This window comes from Chelonia mydas, chromosome 16 (genome assembly GCF_015237465.2).
Source record: "Chelonia mydas isolate rCheMyd1 chromosome 16, rCheMyd1.pri.v2, whole genome shotgun sequence".
Lineage (NCBI taxonomy): Eukaryota > Metazoa > Chordata > Testudines > Cheloniidae > Chelonia > Chelonia mydas.
The window spans coordinates 19,286,566-19,303,147 of NC_057857.1; the positions used below are offsets into that span (position 1 = coordinate 19,286,566).

The 16,582-nt window shown below is 49.7% G+C and overlaps 1 protein-coding gene across 7 annotated transcripts in view; it reads right to left on the minus strand.

Moving 5' to 3' along the window:
• Positions 1 to 16,582, minus strand: part of GPSM1 (G protein signaling modulator 1) — a 210,471-nt gene that overhangs the window by 65,384 nt on the left and 128,505 nt on the right. For 6 of the 7 annotated variants that reach the window (XM_043530280.1, XM_043530282.1, XM_027823419.3 and 3 more), the window contains 2 exons: positions 15,471 to 15,579; positions 8,431 to 8,545 (listed from right to left, as the gene is read on the minus strand). In XM_043530280.1, the coding sequence (XP_043386215.1) occupies positions 8,431 to 8,545; positions 15,471 to 15,579 (224 nt within the window). Of the gene's footprint in view, positions 1 to 3,405; positions 3,913 to 8,430; positions 8,546 to 15,470; positions 15,580 to 16,582 lie in introns of those variants that run through there. The other variant, XM_043530285.1, reaches the window with a different exon arrangement.

Consider the following 16,582-nt stretch of genomic DNA (forward strand, 5'->3'; position numbering starts at 1 on the left):
TGCTCTTCTCATTCATAATAAAACAGGTTCTGGTGGGGAGGCTGCGTGTGAGCTCCTATCAGAACACCTGCTCTGTCTGCACACGGCCATTGCAATGCCAGTCTCTAAATCAGCGGTTCTCAACCCATGTTCCATTGTGGGCCACCTATCCTGGTCTCTGTGAGCTACGTGGGCCGTATCCACACAACATATATAATACCTGTATGGCCCTGAGGATGTCACATGGGCCACAGCTGTGTGCTGATTGGCCTCTAAATTTTCACGGCTTTCTGACGTTCTTTGAGTGAACAAATCCAGATCCAGCTGGCTGGGTGGTAACTCCCACACCTGCCACCGTGGGAAGACTGAATAACTGCCTCACTTAAACAGAGCCAGTAGGCGCAGCCAGAACATGAGTCACTGCTGCCCCCGGGGATGCAAAGTGCAACGCAAGGCAGCCGGATATGGAAAGAAGGCTCAACCTCTTGGCCCAAGAAGCAGAGAAGGTGGGGTAAGGGCAGGAAGGACAGGACCCTGCACAGAGCCATCTCAAAACTGGTGATGGGCCAATCTCAGAAGGTTCGTTTGGGATGAGCCCCGATGGCACAGAAGCCTCCATCCTGAGACCTCTGAAATCAAATGCAAACCTCGTACTGCTTAAAGCGGAGGCGGCATGGTCCAGTGGACCTGGTTCCTATTCCTGCCTCTGCCCCTGCCTCACTCTGTGACCTCAGGCAAGTCACGTCACTGCTCCGTGCCTCAGTTTCTCCCGCTGCTCATTGAGGACGAGGAGACTCCTCCTCCTTTGTACAAGGCTTTGAAGCCTATAGGTGTAATGGGCTCTAGCAAGTTCTACATGTTATTTACTCAGGGGGGACAGGTCCAAGCCCTCGTGTCAGAAATCTCATGAGAACCGGTTCTCTAGGGAGATTCATGGCCTTTCTCTTTCCACGACACTCACCGATTTTGTGAGGGAGACTCTCCCTCTCTGGGGGGTGAAATTGTGGTATGGGCCCTTCTGGGAAGAGACTCAAAGTCTAAAGGCACCAGTGAAAACAGAAGATGAAGCTCCCTGCGCTTGCCCAACCCCTAGCAATTCAGTGGGGGAGTTTTGGGCAATGGGCCTGGTCAGTTACATTTCTCCAAACTGGTTCCTCAACCTAGCGGTAACTGGGTGAAACTCTCAAAACCATGTTATGCTGGAGGCCAGACCAGATGATCTAATGGTCTTTTCTGATCTTAAAGCCTATGAAATCTTGGTTCCCTAAATTAAAATAGAAGTGCCAACCTCTCCTGAGCAGAAGTACTGCAAAACCCTTTGTTTTCCAGTTCTGCTGCATTCAGGCCCACGTGCCCGTGCTCAGAGGAACGGATAGAGCCCATTTATTTGCTCCGTCTTTGTTCCTCTGGCTTGTTTTTGTTTGTTGCTTTAAGCTCGGCATGTTTGGGTTGCATGACAAGGTCGCTGATTTCACAAGACTTTTACAGCCGCCATCCCGCTCCTCTGGCCTCCAGCTTTGTCTTCACACAGCCAATTGTTCAAGGAATATTAATCAGATCACAAGGAACCCAGCAAGAGGAGCCAAAACAGCAGAAGAGACGGATCAGATGTGAGCCTTTTCCAAACATAATGCGATGCCCATTAATTAGACGTGAAAATAACCAGCAGAAAACGTCTGTAGTTTGACAATACAGCGGGCTGTGTTTCAGTTCTAGGCCCAGATTCATGGAGACCATAAGTGAGAAACTGCCAGAGGAATCTAGAAAGCAATTCAATTGACTTCAAACAGGTAGAATATTTCTAACAATGCTCTCCCTTCGCCATCTGCTGATTTTAGCATCCACATGAATAAAGAGCCACCAAATAACCTTCCCCATGCTCTGAAATGGAAAGGGCTGGGGTGTTCAAAGAGCTTCTCACCACAAGATTTACTGACCCCAAAAAGCATGACTTGTCCCGAAGTCAAACTGAGCATCAGTTTTGCCTGCTTCCTGGTACAGACACACATTTTCCTCTGTCTGTTTCCCTTGCTGTGAATTGCTGCTATTAATGGTAACCATGCTTTTATTACATATTGGGACCATCAGAGGCACCCACTGAAGTGCCTTGCAACCATTAACTGAGCCTCACTGCTCCCTTGCAAAGCCGAGGAGCATGATTAACCTCCCCTGTGCATCAGTGACTTCAGCAAATTCTCACGGGGAAGGAGTTAGTCTCAGGCTATGGCTACATTGCAGTTAAAAACCCCTGGCTGGCTCGTGCCTGCTGACTGGGCTCATGAGGCTCGGGCTAAGGGGCGGCTTAATTACATTGTGGATGTTCAGGCTCGAACTGGAGCCTGGGTTCTAGGACCCTGCAAGGTGGGAAGGTCCAAGCTGCAGCTCAAACCTGAACGTCTACACCACAACTTGACAGCCCCTTAGCCCGAGCCCGCTGGCACGCACGGGCCAGCCATGGGTGTCTAGTTGCAGAGTAGACATCCCCTAAGAGCCAGGGACAGAACCCAGGAGTCTGTCTTCTAATTCCTGTGCCTTAACTACAAGGCCATCTTTCCTCTCTTATTATATACACGCAACTATTGTCTCACACACACACACACACACACCTCTCTTATTATATACACGCAACTATTGTCTGTCACACACACACACACACACACACACACACACACACACACACACGGTCACTGAAAAGGCACTCATGCTGTAGCATCATTAACATTTACCCTAACAAATCTGAGCGTGTCCTTGTCTCTCTTGAAGTGAAAGCTCATCCTTACACAGCACAAATACACCTTTTAGTTGACAGCCCACGTCCTATAGTTGTTTCCATGGGTGCAGATACACAGAGAGCTACAAAGACAAATATGCATCTATTCCACAGAGGAATACAGCTCTGCAAAACCTCTGCAGCAAGGAAAAACCCAGGGGTGGGTTGTCAAAATTCATCTGGTTTGGGGCTTCACTGAAAGTCCTAACTCAGGCCTAGGTTAGGTGACCATTTCATCCACTGCCGAAATGCAGCTACATCTGGGGTAGAACGTGGCAGTTTTTTAAACACAACCTCTAGGGAAGCTACAATTTCTGCTTTAACAGGAGGTGAAGAAGAATGCTGTATCCAATCAGGAAAGCTGCAGCGAGCAGGAAAATAAAGATTAGGCTAATGGGTCAATGCTGTCCCGTGAGCAGGAGCTGTGGGGAGAAGAGACATTGGACCAATACCAGATTTTCCAACTCATGTGAAAAAATGCTGGCTTTTTTTTCCCCCACAGTAGAAATGGGTCTGTATCAGTAAACTGTAGCCAGATAATCTTCAGCATCCTGGAAAACCCGTAAGCCCCACCCCGCACCCAGCTTCTGGTAAAAGATGGCAAGAAGCCATGCTTCATAAATTGCCATATCGCTCAAAGAAAGGACCGTATTTACCTCCCCTCTCGGACATGCCCGAGAAGTGCAGTGAAGTCCCTCCTTGGCAGGCCATAGTTCGTTAAGGAAAGCTCCGATCTTTGCCGCAGGCCCACCTTTCATTCCCCCTCACTCCCGCGCTACCCTCAGTCCGTCACTTTTTTATTAAGTGTTTTTTTTTTTTAGTTTTTTTTTTTTAAAGAACATTTTGTCCTTCTCTTTGGAACAAACCTGACCCTGGAAACCCGATCCGTGGCACTGCTGATGAATGAGGTCATTATAACCTATAAAAGCCTCAAACAAACAGTGCCGTCTGATTAACGCAGCCACTCTCCCGTTCTCTGATAATTAGGCACGTAGACCGGCAAGGCTTTCAGTCAGTCCTAAACGCGCTCAGATCAAAGGGGAAAACGAAATCCGGCTTTGGATGCTAACCCGGCACAACACCAGCCTTGGGCTTGGAGGGGACAATGGCAAGGTTGATGGGCCTAAGATTTGCTGCCCCTCCCGAGTTCACTCCCTTGCATATTAGTTTCAGTTATCAAGCTTCCCCTTCCCCCTCTCTCTTTAGCCCTGCAAAAGGCTTAACCCTTCCAGCACTGGCCGATCTCCAGGGGTTTGAGACCTTGAGGACTGGGGAGCTAGGGGCATGGTGCCAGGGTGTGGGACGGTTTCTGGATGCTGGGAGGGGGAGCAAGCCACCCAATCTGCCTCTCCCTGGTGGGAAGCGCAACCTTCCTCCAGGCTCAGCTCAGCTCCAGTCCTGCGTTCACTTGGGAACCAGCATGTGGGGGAGTCGTATCAGGGAGGCAGGTCTGGAGGGAGGAGGAGTGAACAGCACTAAGTACCTGAGGAACCAGCTCCGATCATCCTGTCTAGATGGGGAAATGGATCAGCTGAACTCCAGAGCTCTAATTATACATCTCTCCATGTGGACGCAATTTTGGAATAAAGTGACTTTTTCCCCCCACATCGCTTAAACTGCTTCCAACGCAACATGGAAAAAAAGGTCGCTCTTATTCCAGAACAGCCGTCAGCCCAGGGAGCTGGGCCGGCAGAGCCACAGCAGTGTGATTATACTACTGCAGCTTATTAGCAACCTCTCGGTTGCTAGCAAGATGCTGCTATTATCCAAAAGTTTCCAGTAAGCCAAAGGCTCGTGCCTGAGACAGCAGCGTGGGGCGGCCCCACGGGGACCCGCTGCCCGCACAGGACGTAACAGGGGAGCCCCGGCTGGCATCCAGCGCTGCAGGGAAGGCTGTGGGCAAGGAAGGTGGCAGTGGGGAGGGGAGTCCTGGGGATTCAGGGGGTTGCATGGGTCCTCTCCTTGCCCTCTCCTGGCTGCACTCTGTCCTGGCACCAGGCTCAGCACATCACAGCACTTCCTTCCCTGGCTGCAGCCCTGCAAACCTGCCTGTGGCCAGGGCTTGCCACGGGGAGCAGGGGCTACTGGCATGTCAAATGGTTACCAATAAGCTGCACGGCAGCTGCCAGTATCCAAATCCCATTAACGTTAAAGCGAGTGGGACGGGATCTTGGGCAAGCGTCGCTAATGACCGAAAGCGGTCTTTATCGGGATTGCAAATAACCAGCAGCCACTGTGCAGTTCTGCCTGTCAATTTCCCCACGTAGACAAGCCCTGTTATACAGTGGGAGCCGCCATAGCTGGCTGCCTGCCCACCAGCTGGGATTATCAAACACACCCAGCCCCATCGCACTAGAAGACAGACTAGGTCAGGGCTGAGGCAACTTGGCCACGCTACATGGGGGCATCTTGCCCTGCTGGGTCTGCTGTGAGGCTAAATATTGCATCTCAGATGGGCACACAGGCTCTTTTCAGCCACATTCAGCTCTGTCGTGGAACCAAAAAACTAGGAAGCAAATTCAAACTTCTAGGTTAATTCCCGCCTCCATTCAAAACAAAAACATCTGCCAAAGGGAGGAAGCGTCTAATGAGGTGCTGCAAACAACGGAGGGCACGAGCTAATTAATTGACGAACAGAGACGTGAAAGGATGGCTTTGCAAAATGAGGCCAATGGCCTGGTTGGTACGGCTGCAGCATTCCAAACTAGCTTTGAGCACGCTCAGCTCCGCTTCCGTGCAGCACAGGGCCTGAGCCTGGATGAAAGCGTTTGCAGCTCGGGTGCTGTGAATCCTCTGGAAAGGCTCCTGGTATTTCAGCTCCAGGCTCCACCTTCAAAATCAACACCCTACACAAACAGTGATGGCTAATTTCATTTAAGAAACACACTCACACCGCTGTGCAATCCTCTTTCAATCTGTTGCCAATAACAAAATAATCAACGCGAGAGAAAAGTGTCAGCCCTTATGAGGTCATATTTAATTAACCAACAGCCCTGCCCCCAGATGTTACTGCATGTATGGGGAGAAACAAGGTCTGTTTGATGCATGAAGGATATTGGTGTAAGAGATGCCATGTATTCAGCATCGCTAGATATAAATTATTCTGGGGGTACTTTGACACTAGTTTTTGGCATGCAGAGGGCCCGTTTTCATTGTGCTCTCCAAAAACACGCACACTACAAGCGCCATCCTTCCAGCCAAGAATTGCAGGGCACCGTTTGGTGACATGCCGTGTTTTCCCCCTCACCCACAGGGGCCTGGGAACGGTGAGACACAGAATCTGGCTATGAACACAGGCCACCGGGGGGGGGGGGGTGTGTGTCAGACAGCCCGTTGCCAGCATGCTAAGTTGTGTCTGCCCCACTTCCAAAAAATGGAAACCCCGAAGCAGCGGCGACGAGAGCTGGTTAGAACAAGTGGCACCAAACAGGTTTTCATCCGCATTTCCAGTTCGTTGAAACCAAAACCTTCCACAGAGACCGTTTGATTTTGTTGAAGTCTCAGGAAAGCCAGGCAGGCTTTCAAAACCTGCCCGGTGTCCTGCCAGTTCCTCTGTCTGGCTTTCAGCAACCCACCTGCCAGGCTACAAGGAAGTCAGGATTCCAGAGTCTGCAGTCCCAGGGGCAGGGACTTCCAGGTCCTGTGGCTACAGGCCAAGCAGCCAGGCAGAGTGTGCCCTGGAGTCATTTCCAGGGTCCATGATCTCAGACCCCAGGGCTTCCCCTTTTACAGAGAATTTTACATTTTTCTGTTTATATTCCTAATTGGAATGAAAGCAAATTTGAAACATCAAAATCCTCCGTGAAATGGAATTGCCTTTCTACACACACACCCCTCTCCTCCCTCGATCTGCCCCACCCCCAAATCAGCAAGGGATGTGCAGGGCTCTGCTTGGTTACATCCTGGGCCGGAGGTGAAATCAAAGCCCTTTTGTCCCCTGCAACAAAGTCATACAACATCTCACCTTTTCTCTTGGGAAACAGGGAAACGCCTGTACAGCTTTCAGGGATGAGTGAGGCCCTGGAATGTTGAAGCATGTCACTCACTGCAGGTCAATGCAAGGGCTTGTTGGAGGCTCCTTTCCCAGGCGCCCACGAGTGGCCAGACAGCCAAACAAACAGTGACCACCCTTTGGAAACTTGCTCTGTCACCCAGAGCAGTCAGAGGGGCGTCGGGAGCTCAGCAGAGTGTTGCCGGAGAGGAAGTAGAGGGTTCGTTGCTCGTCACAAGAAGATTTCGTTCAGAATTCATAGCGATGCTGTTAATCTGCATCTCTCTGCTCCCTGGAGCCCAGTTCTCCACCACCCTGCACCTTGGCTCATGTACACACCTGTGCAGAGCGTGGCGCCAAATCCGGACTCTGCACACACTCACACCACTGGCACGACTTCCCGCCCATGTGGCACAGTGGAAAACGATTCCGCAAGAGGCAAGGAAGGGGAGAATCAGGCCCCAGTCTTTTCCTGGTGACAAACAACAAAACCCCCTTTGTTCCCAACAATTGTCTTGGGCCTCCCTCCATCTATGGAACACTTAATGCAGCCATGCCCTATAGCACTCGCACCATCCTCTTTGCATCCTTCTCCCACTCCGGCTTTCGCGCCTTCTCCTGAGTTGCTCTTGACACCTGGAAATACCTCCCTCTTCACATGCGCCAAACAATCTCCCTCCTCCTCCAGGAAGCCCGCACTACTTCTCCCAGGTTCCCATCTCTCAGCAACCATATAAACACAGATCTCTGCATCACCTCCGGTTTTTGCAGTCATCTGATGTACTGCGTCTGAATTGTTCTGTCTGAGTCAGGTGTCCTTCAGACCCCAGCAGGCAGGGACATATGTCTATCCATGTGTTTATAAAGCACCAAGAGCGCTGTCAGCACTTAGCAACAACAAAGACAATGGTGATGAGCAGCATTTTGCCTTCAGCTGGTCAGCTCAGAATGAGTCTGAGGAAATGCCTCTTCACACGGAGGGTAGTCACAACCTGTGGAACTCACTGCTGCAGGAGGCCAGACAGTCAAATACTGCAAAAAAAACTTTCCACTTAAGAAGAGGCTCCCACACACTTCTGGATGCAAGACAATCACTGCAAGGGCCAGGGCCTTTCCCCATTGCTTGTGTCTAGATGCATTGTTGGGGAGGCTTTCACCTTGTCCAGAAATACTGACTATTGCCAGAGGCTGGATACCAGACTTAGAGGACCAACAGCAACGCTTATGACTCCTATTGTTTTAACTTTGCTTTACATTTTAAACCAACTACGTGCAAGAAAACTAGCAGCTCCAAAGACACGTGAACAGAGCAAGAGATCAGAAACCCCAACCTGCCTTATTTCAAGAAAAGGGCACTGTGGGGAAGTAAGGGAGTATAGGTACAACGTAACGGAGAGTGAGTCTCCCCGCCTGGGTGGACAGACTTGCCCTAGCTCCTCTCCAGCTAGCGTGCTAAAAGCACTGTGGCTGTTACGGCACCAGCAGTGACTCGGACTTGCCGCCTGAACTTGGACCTCCCCCAAGGGGTCAGGCGGGCTTGGGCGGCTAGTCAGTGCCACGATGTCCACGCTGCTATTTTTAGGGTGCTAGCTCAAGTGGTGCCAGTGTGAGTCTGTCTGCTGGGGCGGAGAGCCACGCTCCCAGCTGCAGTGTAGACGTACCCAAAGAGACTACAGTTCCTGAGACTTACCTTGCGCTTCGTAGCCAGTGGAATGACGGGTTGCATCCCCATCCTCATCGCCAAGGGCTGACTTCAGCTGGGCCACGTTCATTCGAGCCGTCAGCTCACCATTCCGATCCCCGATCTGCAAAGCCAAGACCAGCAAGGGAGCTGTTGAAAGGGCAACGTGCCACGGGCCTGCGTCCCCTGTGCAGATTCAGAAAGCCCTGGCAGACCCAGGTGACACTGCATCACGCACACAGCTCGGCTACGCTGTGTGCCATCACTCCAGCAGTGTCAGGCCTTGTGGGACAGATGCTGGAGGACTGTTAAGATCAACATAAGTAAAGCAGTGTCTACACTCACGCTGCATCAACCTCAGGACATCGACCATGGCTCAAAGCCACTCAGGGAGGTGATGTTACTGCATCACCTTACCAGGGCATTTACATCAGTGGGGGACAAATTTAAGTGTAGACTCACGCATAACCAGGTCAGTGCAAGGCAGATAATGTCATTCTAACTTTGTAGTGTAGAGCAAGCCTTAGCAGCTGAATGGACAGTGCATCTATGGGGCTTGGATATGCCTGGATCAGTACTAAACTAGAGTTGGATGCTCTAGAAGAATTCCATTCTGGAGCAGATCCTTGGGTTTTATGTTCTCCCTAGCAATATCCCATGACAAACAGCCTCAAAAGAGGTCTTTTCTGAAAGTTAGTGACACGCTGGTGAGTAACATCCTTGTGAAATGTCTGTATTAACACTATATCAGGAAACAGGGATACTTAATGATATTGTGCTTTAAAGCCTGTGGCCAAGCAGGGAGAAACAGCTGCTTCTCTCCTATCTGGGTGGGGTACTTATTTACCTGTGTCCTAGGTAAATTAAGCATGGTGGAATCAAAACAGTGGAAGCCCCATTTACATATAAGGGGATGGGAAACCCTCAAGAAGGGAGAAACAGTGTGAGGCCATCCTGCCTCTTGAAACCAAGTCACTGAATTTAGGAATATATAAGCAAGGACAGAAGCAATCTTTGGCTTCCATCATTAGACAACCACAAGGGAACTGAGCTTTTGCAAGCTGAGAAAGATGGGTCCCTTAACCACAGGGGGAGGGAGGAGGAAGGGGGACATGAAGTCTCTGGTACCTGAATACAGGCGAGAAGCCTGCTTAGGCTAAGAACTTGCACCTAGGAAGACAAAGGAAGCCAGAACCTTGTACTTCTATGGAAGGTCCTGACTGAGAGAAAGTCAGCCAAGGCTGGGAAGGAGAGTGACTGGTGTGAAAAGCCATCCAGAATAAAGCCTGTACCTTGCTAGATTAAGTTTTAGATGCATGTTTTCTCTTTTATTTGCTTGTAACCCTTTCTAACTTTATTCCCCTTACTTGGCATCACCTATCCTATGCCTTGTTCATAAAATTTGTTTTATTTTTACTACAGACTAACTCAGTGCTGGGTTACTTACCCCAGTTAAGTTAATAAGCTGCGATGTGCTTTTGTCTCTTTAAAGGAACAAACAAACCTCATTATTTCTCTGAACAGTCCAGGAGAGGGCTGGACATTGAAGAGACCATGCAGAGAAAATCTGGGACTGGGAATGTGTTGGGATCACCTGATTGGTTATAACCAAGACTGGTGGAACTGAGGGGCTGTGGACAGGCTGCTAGGGTTACCAGAGAACTGCACGGGACACACCCCGCACCCATCTTGTGCACTTAGCCACCATAAGCTGGAAGTGAGGACACACCATGTAGAGAGAAAGAATTTGGCCTTGCTTAGGCAGACAAAAACATCTGCACATCTGCAGCGTTACTAACAAAGATAGCTCAGCTTGGTCTGGGTGCCTGTGTTTGTAAGTTTCTTGCTAGAGCTGCTTTTCCAATAAGTAAAAATTAGGAGTTCTTTGCTGTTGCTAGAGAAATTTTTAGCCTATCTGAAGTTACTCTGAGTTATGCTTTCTTTTGAGTTACTTATAAAAAGATTAGCTAGAGTGTGTACTTTGGAGAAGTTTGGATTTTCTACGAGTAAGGAGACACTGACATCAATCTCCCCAGCGGCTAGGACAGAGGTGGGCAAACTACAGCCCGCGGGCCACATCTGGCCCGCGGGACCATCATACCCGGCCCCTGAGCTCCTGACTGGGGAGGACCCTCCCCTGCTGTCCCCCTCCCCTGCAATTACGCTGCTGCGTGGGCAGCGTGGCTGGCTCCATCAGGGCAGTGGGGCTGCGAGCTCCTGCTGCTCTGAGTGGCATAGTAAGGGGCCGGCGGCAAGATTGGGTAGGTGGTCCCGGGGGGCAGTCAGGGGACAGTGAGCAGGGGGCGGTTGGATGGGGCGGAGGTTCTGGAGCAGGGCGATCAGGGGTCGGGTAACAGTGTGGGCTGGATAGGGCGTGGGAGACCCGGGGGGCCTGTCAGGGGGCGGGGGTGTGGATAGGGGGTTGGATAGGTGTGGGAAACCCGGGGGGGACAGTTATGGGCGGGGGATGCTGGGAGGAGGAGGTTAGGGGACGAGGAGCAGGAGGGGTGTTGGATGGGTCAGAGGTTCTGAGGGGGGCAGTCAGGGAGCGGGAAGTGGGAGGGGTGGATAGGGGGCAGGGGCCAGGCTGTTTGGGGGTACAACCTTCCCTACCCAGCCCTCCATGCAGTTTCGCACCCCGATGTGGCCCTCGGGCCAAAAAGTTTGCCCACCCCTGGGCTCGAAGGAAGGCTGGCCACCGAACTTTGCTGCTGCCACTGGACATCCCCTCAGACTAATGCCCAGACACTCAAGGTATGACTGGCATGCTTGTAGGCTGGCTGCCAGCATCCCAGGATGGGAGCTACAGCCGCAAAACTTGGTAAGGCATGCAGGGTTGCATGGCCAGTGGTGACATCACCAGTTATTGGTCTGGATCGTACCCTGAACCCCATGTCAATCCAAAATATTTTATCCATCAGCAGTGCAAAATGATGGTTGGGGGGGGTTTTGTGTGTCACTTTATAACTGCTGATATCTCCTTAAAAAGCCCAACTCCACTGTGCTGAAGAACAAGAGAGATGAGCTGTCTAAAAAGGTGGGAAGAGACTGTGCAGGATCCGAACGGGTTTCCCCAAATATGGGAACTAACTAGCCAGGAGTCACCAGCACATAAAGGTCATTTGAAAGCAGCCTCTAATTTCTCTACCAACAGCAGTGTATTTTAGAAACGACATCTTGGTCATCCAGAGAACACAGCTCCTTAATAAATGCCTCACTGTGGCTTATCTTGTGGCCATTCGAGATAGTCCCTATGGTGTGAGCAGTCTTAAAAACAAAGTAATAAATCCCCATGTTATCTTTGACAAAGCACTGAATGCCAGTCAAAGGGAGCGAGATCAAACCATTTCTAGTTAGGCAGAAATCCTCTCCCGGTTACACCAGATTTGCTGTTGAGATGATCTCCAGAAAATTTATCCTGTTCTGGTTGGGTCCTAAAGTTCCAGACACGCTCTACGAAATGTTTAGCTGATTCCCACTTGTTTTGGATGACCCTAAAGGAAGAATTAATATCCGACAGAGAAATTCTGGCAGTGGACTGCTCGTGGGCACCTGTCAAAACACATAGGTCCTGAAGGGGGAATATGGGGACAGAGATTTCTGACCTAACCCTGGATCTCCCAAAACAGAGATGCCGCTTTGCTGTGAACGGAGAAATGGAAAGGTGGGCAGGGTCTAAAAGTTGGAACGTGGTCCACATTTTTTCTTGTATTTACATCCCTTGCTCTGTCATCTTGGAGCAATTTATGTCCCTAATCTGGCTCTTCACTCACTAAGAGCAGACGAATGCTAGAAATTAATACATGCCCTCCCCCCCGTATCCCTGAAACGGACATGATTTTTCAGCACCACTCCATATTTAGCAACATGGGGGAGTTTATTAGCCACCTGCCATGAGTAAACCCCTTCTGACACTGCCCTGTAATCAAAGCCATCAGCCCACAAAGAACCCAGTATTGTAAATCCTCAAAGGCTTCCCCCCGCCACCCCCAGGAGCAGTCAAGGCTGCTATTGTTTCTGTCCTCCCATCCCCATTCATCTGCAATGCCAACAGCTGAACCTCCATCTGGCTGTGAGTAATCAGCCCGACGCTGGAAGACTCCAACCCAAAGCCGAAAAGTCAATTTGTTCTAAAATGAACAGGGCCAATGAACAGTGTTTCTCCTGAATGGCTGACAAGTATAATTAAGTGTATAATTAGGCTGGTGTGTTAGCCCTACCCCAAGATTTAGCCAAGCTAATAGAGGCAGGAGAATGTACAAAGCACTTACAAATGGTGGTTTCAATTAATGCTTCAAAAGGGCAATTTCATCAACTGGGGAAAGCTTTAAAGGGACCATGGCTGATTTCCGCATATCAGGCTACAAAGGGTAAACAACAAAGCACGTTTGCTGTCTAGATTTCTAAGCCACCCGAAAAGCCTTTGGCTTTGTCTAGATCAGAAAAGTTGCACCCATATAATTAGATCGCTTAAAACTGATCTAGTTACACCAGTGCAAAACCCTAATGGAGACGCTTAAACTGGATTAGCCCTCACTTGTATCGATTTGAGCTAAATCAATATAAGCGAGGTTTGAACACGTTTAAATGTGGCTCCGGGGTTTGGACTCAGGTAGCTAGCTCGATAATATATATAGGAAAAGTAACATGTCAAAAACCCAACTGGCTTGGGCTTCAGGCTATGAGCCACGTTCAGATCTAGAGCAAAGTGGGTGAAACTTCACTGATGCCATCTGTGGGGTTCGCCCTGGGTCTGAACGTGCCCAATGTTTGTGGACAGAGGAAAGTGTTTTCTGGGGTAATTATATGATTGCTTTGGCTACCGCTGGATTAGCGACTCTCTTGTGCTGACCCTTTCGGTTATCTGTGGCCCAAGAGGCACCTTTATATAAACGTAAAAATAACAGCTCGCAGTTTTAGGCTTGCAGACGATATTTGTCAGTCATTGCCTTGGTAGCGGTTTGAGCCACTCGAGGCGAGAGGTGCCAATGCTGTCCTTAAAAGATGAGTGACGCTTGTCTGGCTGCGGTTCGAAAACGCAGACCAAGGCCTGACTTGCTTCTCAGCCCCAGCCAAGCCTCTGTTTGCAAACCTGGGTGGAAGGCTCAGGAGAACTGGCTTCTGAGGGGGCCTCCCAGCACTTCTAAGCCAGAAATATGGTAAGAAGAGCCACATGGGGCTATTCTGGCCCTTCCACTCTGAACCTAGAGGCACCCAAGCGAGAGCAAAACCAGGATTGGGAGGAGAAAGGTAACCGTTTGGTTCTAGAATACAACACTGACACACAAGGGGTGCGACGCTGTAGGGAATACGGGAGACACTTTATGATGCTGTTGATACCAATACTATAAAATTGCAAGGAATCTGACCAGATATGCCATGTGAGGTATCTGTGAAAATGTTATAATTTGCCAAGTATGATCATCTTGTTTATATGTTTGTATCACTTTTGTATTGTAAGTTATAGATATGTAAACTGTCTGTTTTTCAAAACTTGTGCTGTGTTTCTGGGTGACACTCCCAGACGGATTGGCATCAGCCCTGCCTAGCCTGTTCAATGCCCATCAGGAGTCAACAGCTGCACAATGAACCCATTGAAAGGAGCCAGGGGATACACCTATTGAGTCAGCAAGGCATGTGGTATGCCTGTGGACAGAGAACGCTAAGGTTTTTCCATGCCATGTATTGTGAAGCTTATGTTTGGGACACAGGAAGTACAAGCCACGTGGCAAAAAGACCATAAAAGGCAGCTGCATCAGCTCCATTTTGTCTTCAGTCCTGCTTCTTACTTCTGAAGTAACTTCTCTACAAACAAAGCTCCCAACAAAGGACTGAATGACCCATCCAAGCCGTGGATGTGTTCCAGAGGGACTTTCAAGCCAGCAAACTCACCAACACTGCTAAGAACCTGATACATGAACTCTGAAGTCTCTGTATGTATCTGAGTGCTTTATCATATACCAACTCTCTTCTTGTTCTTTCTTTATAATACACCTTTAGTTTTAGGCACTAAAGGACTGTCTGGCAGTGTGGGATTTTAGGTAAGATCCAACTTAATATTTAACCTGGCAATGTGGGGTTCAGAAGAACATTTTGTATAGTGGGCAGAGTTTTTCAAATAACTTCTCACTGTACTGGACCTCGGTGCTGACTGGGAGCCAGAGAACTAGAATGTGAGATTTTTTTATTTTTTTTTTTAACTTGATGACCAGTGTGGGGATCAGAAGTACAGTCTGTAACACTGAAGTTAAACTCATCCACCAGTAAATCACCATTTTTGGGAGTATCTGCTTGCCCTTTTGCAGCCTGCCCTGACCTTGGCATTTTCAGTGAGGGCTACCCCAGGCACCCTGGGTCACAAGGGGGATGGCTCTTATTTTTTCCCATCTTTACTCAGAAACGTTCCCTGCCCCTTTCTCAATCATGTTCCTTATGGTGCCGCACGGAACTGCCAGCCCTGAGTAAAACAATGTTTCTGCTCACCCAGAGATGTGGCCTCACATTGCATCTGAAGAGAAAAGCCATCACCCATCTCTTTCAGACCCCCTGATCCTCTACAGAACAGGACTGGGCTCTGAGTCAGCTACGTGCTCTCTGAGTTCAGCCGAAGTCACACAGCCCAGTCTCAAATGCGGGTGTTCTCCTAAGTGGTTTGACACATATTGTATTTAGGCTCCTCCATGCCAGCTGGAGCCCACCAGTGCAGAATAGCTTGGAAAGTGGGGCCCACCCTTTCCTTTTTGCCTTGGCAAACACCCCCCAAAAACCATGCCAAGAAAGCAATTTGCAAACCAGGGCTGAGTTAGCCAGGTACAGTAACTATATTAGCAACAATTAAAAGGCAGCCCCGGTGTCAGCGGGTCTCCCATGATGAGATTTTTCCAGCCTAGATTTGCAATTCTCAAAGATACCACATAAAAAACAAGCACCACACACGATGGAAGCTTTCAAGACTGGAGAAGAACTCCCTCAGTGTGTCTTAGCATAATCCAGGCCTTCTTCCCAACAGGGAGATCTGGTTCACCCTGATCCAGACCAGTTCGTCTTACCTCTTGGGAGATTTCAAGATGTTTCCTTGCAAAGCGCAGGGCTTGGTCATGGTTCCCGAGAGAGACATAGGCATTTCCTAGACTCCAGCAGGCTCTTCCTTCTCCCACTCTGCAAAACAGGAAATCATCATCCATAGGCATTCTGTGAGACACAGCAAAAACCACCCATTTCAGAACCTGTATGTTTCTGGCTGCTCCTTGGAAGCATCAAAGGCCCTGTTTTCATGTTGATGTCTGTGCCCACTTTTGCACACATAATCAAGCCTATGGGTGAAATCCTTGTTCCATTGAAGTCAATGGCAAAGCTCCCATTGATATCAATAGGGTCGGGATTTCACTCCGTATCTTACAGAGCAGCTATTTGCATGGCATCTCGCTGCACCTCGAATAGTGGGCTGCACACTTACAAGCCGCGCGTGCAAGCTGGCTGTGCAGAAAGAGGGCACCCCCCCCTTTTGTAAAGGCAACCGGCTGGGACAGCTGACGCGAGCAAAGAAATCAGAGACCCTGGTGAAAAAAATGGCTCTAGACTTTAAAAAACCTGGGCCAGATAATCAGTGGGGTAAATCAGTGTAGCCCATTAACTGCTATAGAGCTTCATTCATTTACGCTGGCGGGGGCTCTGACCCACTGCGTGCAAGGTCAACAGGCAAGAGGGGGATTTATTTTAAGTGCCTTGTGGATAAAATGGCCTTTTGAGAATTCCTCTTTCCTAAGACTGGTTGTAATCACTCAAAAACCACCTTGATTTTTTCTCTCCCATCACCAAATCAATCAGTTTCCCCCCTTGCCGGACTTTCCCTCGTCCTGGGGCGAGCAGCTGCCTCTGCAGCACTCCCACCCCCCTGGAGAGCAGAGGGGTGGGAAACTGGCAATCACTCTGGGGGTCCCCCGTGCAGCAGAGCAAACATGTGCCTGTCCTCATCTTCCAAACACAACCAGATGTTCAGCAGGCTGCTGTCCCTGAACTCTCCCCAGCTACCCCCTGGCAATTAACCCCTTCGCTACGCACACAGGTTCCCACAGCAACAGTGACAGGGTATCCAAGAGCCGCCCCGTTTGCTCACAGGCCAGGGATGAATAAGCAGGAGTGTAGCACAGACCAAACACAG